At 33.8% G+C, this 9389-nt stretch overlaps 1 protein-coding gene across 2 annotated transcripts in view; it reads right to left on the reverse strand.

The window, feature by feature from the left end:
* Olfm3 (olfactomedin 3) overlaps positions 1-7870 on the reverse strand; it is a 213030-nt gene extending 205160 nt beyond the window's left edge. The window contains exon 1 of one of the 2 annotated variants that reach the window (XM_046452343.2): positions 7429-7870. In XM_046452343.2, the coding sequence (XP_046308299.1) occupies positions 7429-7497 (69 nt within the window). In that variant the 5' untranslated portion in view covers positions 7498-7870. Of the gene's footprint in view, positions 1-7246; positions 7362-7428 lie in introns of those variants that run through there. The other variant, XM_058581976.1, reaches the window with a different exon arrangement.
* Between the last annotated feature and the right edge of the window lie 1519 nt (positions 7871-9389).

The raw sequence follows: 9389 nt of genomic DNA on the forward strand, positions 1-9389 counted from the left end.
CCAGGGAGAGGTAAAATCATGAATACAACAGCATCTGTGTTCTTCTCTCTGAACTTATTTTTATTCTTCTGAAGGTTTGGTATGGAAATGACAGAAGGCATAGCTATGTAGTATATGTTTTATCATACATTGTTTTTAGTGCCATAAAAAGATAAATATTCTTAGGAAACTAATTTTCAAGATTACTTCAAAAACCTTTTGAATATAATTATTAGTGTAGTTAAAGTTACATGGCAGAGTTGATCTTAAGTTATTTCTTTCTCTCAGATACCCCAAATTATCTAACCTCTTACAGCAAGTAACAGAGATAAATGAAACTTCATTATGGTTTGGTGTACAAGTATATTTGAACTTATACATTTTTAGCATATTAGTCGCTCATGAGTAGAGTCTACCTGAGATATTACATAGTTCATAGCATGTTTTTCTACCCTTCATATTATCTATAAGGGTTGAATTGAGATAATATTCAACTCTTAAGTTACTCAGGTGAATTTGCTATTAGATTACCAACTTCAGCAGAAGTGGTATTACTGTGGGTAATACATATGAGGATCAAGACCATGTCAAGGGCTTTTAGAAGTCTCTATTGAGAGAAGAAAGGTATAAACAAAGGGATGAGGGAGAGCATTTCAAGAAATAAAGAGTAAAAAAAAAAAAAACTACAACCTACAATGTGTTCTTTCTCCATGCTTCTTTGCCTTGAACATTTTGAGTTACTTGAGAAAATCCATTTTCTTACATTCTTTCTTAAAGATTATATTTGAATCCCCACAAGAATTTAAACTACTTTATAATTGGTATACTTTGAAAGACACAAAAAGCCCATAATTTGCACATTGGGCAGAAAAGCAGTTTTATCCCTTGGTAGATTATTTTGTTAAAAATATGATTGTCTATTATTAGTCTAAAAACTCTTTTTTCTTGGTGTGATTTAACTTTGATATTATGGAACCATTCTTTGGGTCTTGCATTATTTCTTAAGAGATTTGTAAGAAGTGCCCTATTCGATATAAGTATGGCATAAATTTTAAGGTAAAAAATTTAAACTAGAGCTTTGGATAAATTATAGGCTAGTTCTGAGAGGCTGTGCTGATAAGTTTATTTGGCATTCACTTTTCTGAAAGTTGAGAAGAGGTAAGAGCAAGAACAAAGTTGAGAAGAGGTAAGAGCAAGAACGAAGCACCTTTCACTGTCATGTATCTTTAATATATAATATAGCTTTATGGTTTAAAATACAAATTTTCACATATATTAATATCATCAATAATTGTATAGTTCCATTCCCATTATACAATTCCTTAGTTATGAAAATAGAGCTTCAGACAGGTTGACTATTGAAAAGTTGTGCTGTTGTACTTAAAGCCAATTTGAAAGCCTCTGCTTTTTTACTAGTTCATGAATGTAATTAAAAAAATTGTTTTTTAAAAATAATGTCAGGATGGTGTAACTTCATAAAAAATACTTTGCAGTTTTAATTGGTAAGTGGCACAGATTGAGCAAATTGAGGACCAATTTTAGACTAAAATGTTTAAGGACTATTATTGGAACATCATACTTTAGATTTAAACCAGGACATTGAGTGTTTAAATACTTTCAATATTACCTTAATACTTTAATGCCACAAGGAAACAGTTTTATTTACATGTATATACTTGCACAGATAACACCAGTGTCTCCTTGTAATCTCACTTTACCAACTGAGACAACATTTTGATTTCATTTTTTCTTTATTTAATTCTCTACAGCCAATTGAGTTTTATTTTTAAATAAAATTATGGTTAATTAATCATTCAGGTACGGCATAGTGGTGCACGCCTGTAATTCTTGTGGCTTGGGAGGCAAAGGCAGGAGGATCACAAGTTCAAATTCAGCCTCAACACCTTAGTGAGGGAGGCCCTAAGCAACTTAGCAAGACCCTGTCTCTAAATAAAATATAAAAAGGGCTGAGAAAGGTGCTTAAGCTGTTAAGCACCCCTGGGTTCAGTTACTCTCTAGGCTGCAGCTTTACCCAGTCTCATTTTGTACCAAGTACAAAAATGAAGGATTTTGTAATAATTTTAATTCTAAAATACATATGAAAGAATGTGGTTGCTTAGGAAGAGTCCACGAAAGAATATGTACTGCTTTTTATAAGTATCCCTTCTTAATACCTCCCATATCTCTTCAGAATAATGCCCAGCAAATTTTTCAATATGGGAAATAGCTTTTTGCTTTACTTTTCACTGGAGAACTTTTCAGTAACAGACTTATAACTGACGTAGAAAATGTTGGCTTTCAGTACTAGATTGATAAATAATTTTTTCAGAGAGCAAAGTTTGATAGGTGAATGGGTATCAAGCATGTGGATAAAGGAAACAAGAAGGGTGGTAGGAAGTAGGAAATTTCAGGATCTGAATGCCAAACATAAAAAAATAAAACCTCACGATATTTAGGAGGTTCATCAACAAGTCTCTTACCTATGATCTTACTAAGTAAACCTCACAAAAGAACTCATTGTTTCTGGTTAATGGATCAAATATTATTAATTATTAAGCAGAGTCATTCTAGGGTTAATAAGGAAGTTTTTAGATTATCCAGACTCCTGATTTTATGCATGGAGCCCTGAGATCACAGATTCCCCAAAGTCATATAAATGTATATGTCATCACTTGCAAAGTAGGGATTAGAAATGAGAGACCCTGCATGTTACCTGGTGTGTCAGCAACGCACTAATCAACACAACAGTCAACTTCATAGATACAGAGAATAAGAAGATAAAGGAAGGAAAGCTTCACCATTTTAACCTTTTCAACCTGCCAGGAGAAAGAGTGAGAAAAACTATATACTTTTTCCAAAATAAAAGTTTAATTAGATTAACGAGGGTGAGATAAAATGAGAGTAGGAAGCTTTCTGCTTTTTCAAAACATAGAAGGACTACCTTGATCTCTCCAGTTTTTATCATATTAGGGTCTACCAGTGCATAATTATAGGTCTTGCTAAATGCCACTGATCCATATTCTCTGTTCTAATTTGGTTTGATCCTATCCTGTAGAGAATGGCTTAAGCACACAGAAGACTCAGGGGAAAATAGAGTTTTAAGGTGGATTTCAAAAGAAATTAGAGTCATCTCAGTATGTATCTTGCTATTTTTTTGTGTTTTTTTTTTCAATTTCATTTAAAAATTGTGAGAGAAGGAACTTTAACAAGATTCATGTATGAAAGCAACCTCTAGGCAACTTAAATATTTTATTATTGTCTTAAGCAATACCAAAAAATACAGACATTTATGGTGTATTGCATTACAAAACATTTAACAACACAATTATTAATGTTATCCTAGTCCCCATCATATTTATATGATTTTTTAGCAACTTTCTTATTTAAGGCAAGAGTTATAATTGCCTAGGTTGTTTTGGATAGAAAAAGCAGCTTGGTATTGGACATTATTGCTGAATCATTGTTATATTTTATGCCTTTAGTGTGTGAGTATCATGGTGAGAAGTTTAATATATTTCTAGGTGAGAAGATAGTGAATGCTTCCTCAGTATAGCATAATTCCCCTGGTAAGGCATTTTGCAATATTTTTAGCACACGATTAGGACTATTTTAAAGTCCCACAGTCACTATGATATGTGGATATACCCATGTCACCACCTTTTTTTAACTGTTCCCCATGTGTCTGACTCCAGAGTATGTGTTCTAATTGAAAGCTGCACAGGCCTGTTTACATCCTCCTTTTTTCATAGTTCAGCTCTGCAAAGCAGAGAAATTCATGGCTGATTCTCAGGAATTACTGTTTAGTTACAATGTTCAAATAACAGCCTGCTAAAAATCTTGTAAAAGAAAAAAGGAGTCCACTCTCCTACTATCAAGGTCATTACTGAACTCAATGCCTTCAGTTTAAAAGCACAGAGATGCCATCTAGCAGCCACCATCAGGAATTTCCTGCCCTGCAATAGCCTTTTCCCTATGAAACCGAACAATAAACAAATTCCTGCAAGTTTTCAGTTTATAAAATTTTACTTATTGAATGGTGATTTGGCATATTGCCTATAACTCAAACACTCATTACAAAGGAAATTAATTGACAGCTCTTAAAATAGGCAAAGTGATATACCCATGAGTTTTTCTACAAGGAACTGGAAACTTGTTAATCAGACTTTAATTAAGAAAACATAATTGAAATAATTTTCCTAAGAGAAAAATCAATAATATGTCTACACAAAAATACAAATAATTAATTAGCAGTGAATTGCTTTCCTTTGCTGGAAGAAAATATTAATCTTGCTAATTTTCTGATGTACTAAATGACATAAAAGGAAGTATGTACACACTGAAAGTAAGTTCATCGTGAATATAGATGCTTTGTCATTTCTTTGGAATTTAAAAATAAAATTGACTTTCAAGCTAACCATAAGATGGCGATACTTAAGCACTTAACAAAACTGTCATATAAGATCTATAAGCTTCAACCACAGGAAAAAAAATCATTATAAATGCAAATATTATGTGGTCTTCCATAGATAAAGTTGGTATTGTTCTTAGCAAACTATTTTTTCAGTATATTAAATACAAAAGGTACTCAGTAAGATTTTGAATATTTGATATGTATGGAATCCTATACTTTAAAAAAACAAACTGCTCAATTTTAAGAGCTGTCCTATTTTATCAGTTTGTGATTACCCATGAGTGATTATACATATGTTTATAATAATCATAAAAATAAGAATTATATTTAAAGAAAAATGAATATATTTTTGAAATTCTGTGATAATAAATAATAGTCTTAACATATGAGTATGTAAAAAAGCAGCTGTTAGAATTTCTGTTTATTTAAGTGTCATTGCTTAAACTATTGCTTATTTGCATCACAAATGTGGTTTTCCGTGGTACTATGTTGTTGGGTTTTTAAATTTAACCTGACATAATTTTTGTATGAATTCCAACTTGTTAAATAAATAAATTTGAATTTTTAAAAATCCAAGCCCTTAGGAGCAATAGTAAATAAAATCTGAGAAAATATGTAGTTAATAACCAAAGTGAAAATTAGTTTGGGAACACAATGATGAAATTTGTAATTCATTTTTGAGGAGGACAATATAGTTTGGTAACCAAATATGGTTTGATAAAATACAAAAATAGCATTTTCATCCTTTGAAAAGGAATATTTTATCTACAAACCCTCAAAATTTTGATACCATTAAAATTAAATATTGTTATTTACATTTTAATATTCCCAATAATGTGATATGTGGTATTCAACAATATATCATCTTTTGTTCTTTGTATACTATGTTGAAGTATCTAGAAGCTTAGAAGGACAGTTTGAAAAGTTAATGTATTACTTTCCTTCCCTGGATTTCTTAGGTCAGTTGTGCCAAACATTCACACTCAGTCTGACCAAATTAGAAAGTTTTATATCACTTAATATGCAGAAATAAACTCATCAAAACTCAAAAAGATCATATTTATGAAGAATGGGTTGTCTATTTGGGAAATTCTCCATATTTACAAAAGATTATAGTGTGTGTGTGTGTGTGTATATATATATATGTATATATATATATATATATATATATATATATATATATATACACATACACACATACACACACATAATCTTGGAAGCATTGAAGGCAAGCAATGAAGATATGTATGCACTCAAGATATCAGAAAAATAAGATCATACATTCAATTGTTAATGAAGTTCTACATAGGTAAATTTTTAGTGCATTGTAGTAATATAGTGGGATTAATATTGACACATTTACAAATGCAGATTTCAGTGTCCACTACTAATCTCTCCCCTCCCTTCCTCTTTCCCTCTGATGCCCTTCCATTGCTCTGTTAGTCTTCCACAGATTTGAATTTTCAAAGAATGACAATATTTATTTTAAGTGATTTTTCTGTGTGAACTCAGTAATTAATTTTGATTTTTTAAAAAATTATCAATCATGTTTCAAGCAAGCTATATTATGGAATGTGTTTAAAAGTTTTAACCAAAAATCATTCAAGATTGGCAGTGAAATATGCCACTACACATGCAGAGGCAAAAAGAAATGATTTAAAAGTATGAAAACAGAATCAACACTATAACATCCGAGTAGAATGCCTTAGAACCACATCTTAGTATACAAAACATGCTATTAAGATTATTAAGATAGAAATCACGCTCCATGTGAAGCTTTCACAATGAAAGTGTAGTACAACCTTAGCTTTGAAATAAAATGATTTTATTTTCATCAGATATCTCTAAATATGAAACTGCACAGAAATAATTGTGAGTACATATGACATGATACTAAGTTTTCACTATATACTATGTTAGGCCTAGAAATAGAATGACCACAGTATTATATTTTGGTTGGCAAAATCTTAGTTCTATTCGGTTATGAAAGGAAAGAATTTCTCTAACACTACACAGATGATGTAAAGCTTCAAAAACAACTTTACAATATTCCAAAATACAGCTTTAGATAGTTTTTATAAATAGCATCCTTTCCCCAAGATTGTCAAATTGCTTTTACACCGTTAAATAAGTAAAATAATAAAAATAATTGGCTCTCTCATTCTTTTCCCCAGATGCTTCCAACTTATTCCAGATAATTATGATTTTCTTAGAATGCTGAAAGCCTTGAAATTACCACACTTGACTTTTCTCACATATATCTGAAAATATTTTTCCATATTTTCCTGACTTTCTAGCAAAGGAGCTTAGTGATCACTTTAATTGCCAGTACTGGATTATTTTCAGAGTTCAACAGCTAGGAGAAGACTCATCCTTCTTATCGCCCTCCTTAGTTTGATAAGGTTCTCACTTCCTGTTTCACTGATAAATCAGAACTTCCTCAGTTTTTCCTAATTTCCTTAATGAAAAGAAAGAAGCAAACACAAGCCCCTTTCACTGACGCCTCTTAGCCATGGCAGAGAGTATATCTCTGCCGTTTTGCCATGTGTGTTACAAGCAGCATCCCAAATGTTTTGGACACAAACCGCAGCACATCTGCGATGGGAGTATTATTGACCAGCATCAGCTGGAAAACGCTTCCCTGCTTTCAACAAAGAAACGGTTCACCATCTCCTAATGTTTATAAATGGCATTGTTTCAATTGCAAACTCCTTTGCATTACCCGTCCTACTTCAGGAGAGAACATCAAGCAGTTGGACACGGAATAAGCTAAATTCCCCCGAGAGCCGCATTGCCCGCTGCCCATACACATTGTATTCGCTCCTGGTCCCTCCCCCACTCACACCAGGACTCTACCTTGAGGAGCTATTCCTCCGGTAGTTCACCTTGTTATCTTCCAAGCAGTGGGGATGCGCCAGACACCACAAGGTAGCTGAAAGCTGTCTCCTGTGCTGGTTTTGGCATATTTATTTGCATTTTGGTCGGTTTATTACATATTGCACATTTATTTCAAACAAGAGTCAAAATATTGTCCATACCTTGGAAGGATCTAATCCAGCAAGCAAATACAGCAGCAGGAGGTTGAGAAGGTTGGACGTCGCCTGCATTCTGATCTGGGTTTTTGCCCCCTCTTTACTCTCTTTTATGTAGCCACTCCACTCACTGCAGAGACCTTTCCCCCGTCAGTTGCACTTTCTGCCTGCCACTCAGAGCGGAGTGGAGGCAGAGGCGGTGGCAGCAGCAGTAGCAGGAACAGCACCAGCGGTAGCAGTAGCGGCAGCAGCGGCAGCCGCCCTGGGGGGCGATCATTCCGCAGGCATTCTCAAAGCAGGGAGTCCGGGAGCTCAAGTGGGTGGGTTGGGCTGCAGTGGGCGCTGGCCGAGGTGCTGAAGCTCCTCCAACTGGCGCGCCCCAGTCTATCCTCTCCCCCGCTGCTGCTAGAGAGCCAGCCCACCTCAAAAGTTTTGACCCAAGAAAAAGATAAAGGGAGTAACTGCTGAGGGAGGTGTGGAGACCTGGACAACGGATATGACATCACTACTGCTCCTGGGGGTTTGGGGGGCATATTTTTCGGGGAATTTGTTAACCAAACAAAGATTGACTCTCATGCTCCAGTTCAGCATTTGCTGGCAACTTGAGCTGCAGAGAAGTAGAGTCAGCTAGAGACAGGGTTATGAAACAAATAGTTCACTGGAACCTTCTGTTGTCATTGACAGAGGACTTGATATTCTATCTAGTGCTTTAAACAAAAGTTTGCAGTGCAGACTGCCAATGTATATTTTCTAGTCAATGCCCACGTTTTAAAAACTATTATAGATGTGTGTAGTGGTTTACGTCATTTATAGATGTGTATGATCCCATTTATGAATACCTTATTGAAATAGTTTTAGTTAGATATTGTGTATTTATCGAATTAGGGCTTTCTTTTTAAATCTGAAAACATATGCAGAAATAAATGAAAAGGGGTTATTTTTCTTTTAATGGAAGTGGCATATTCCATTAGTGTCTTCCCAAACTGAAGTATGCCCCCCCATACACATCCAGACCTAGAAATAAAAATTCCCTCTTGACATGATTTTATGTGAAAAAAAAAAAAAAAAACAGTGATGACCGATTGATTGAAAGTGTTTTTCTTTCTTTTTTTTTAGAGCTTAAAAAAAAAAAAAGAATAGCTTCCTCACAAGAGGTAAGAAATGTCAATTGGCAAACTAATTCTCTCACTCACTTTGCATCATTTAACTATATTCAAACATCATTTCTTTGAAGCCCCAAGGTGTTCTAAGATCAAAAGGTGGTGTGGATTGGCCACCACCTTGAAACACCACTGGCATGCAATGTAACTTTAGTTCTCTTAGCTTTTGTTGATTTTTCTAGAAATGATGCTCCCTGAGAATTAAGATATGCAAACCAGAACTATAGGTAGACAGAGCTTCCCTTTACTTTCACATAAAAATGAAGAGAAATTGCTCACACAGTATACAAAATTTCCACCAACCTTTCACAGAAAATAATCCATTTTTTAAAAAAACAAGAAACACAGTTAGGATTGAAATACTTTTGAAGTTAGAATCCCCAAAGATTTACCTCATATTATATCTATGTTTATCCCCAAACTACAAATATTTATTCATATGTGAATGATTACTTGAGTTGTTTTTTTTCTACAAACCATAGAAGACATGAAGTACATTAAATCTGAAAATTCCTTTTGAAAAGGTGGATTATGCATAATAAGTAAATTGCAGAACAATAGAAAGAAGGTGGAATTACTTATGGTGCCATTCATTTAATGATAACCCTAGCAACCATAACCATATTTAGAATTTCCCATTATTTTCTAGCAGAAATAGAAAAAAAGTTTTCATGGAAGGTTTTACGTAAAATTGCAGAGTTATGCCTGACAATCTTTGGGATAACTTCTTGGGGCATATTTGGAGCTCTGTTTTATTTACTCTTTTTACATCTCTTCTTTATATATCTTTTTTATTTATCTATGTAC

Source organism: Marmota monax, unplaced genomic scaffold (genome assembly GCF_021218885.2).
Source record: "Marmota monax isolate L192 unplaced genomic scaffold, Marmota_monax_Labrador192_F-V1.1 WCK01_AAM20220418_F8-fsc00244, whole genome shotgun sequence".
Lineage (NCBI taxonomy): Eukaryota > Metazoa > Chordata > Mammalia > Rodentia > Sciuridae > Marmota > Marmota monax.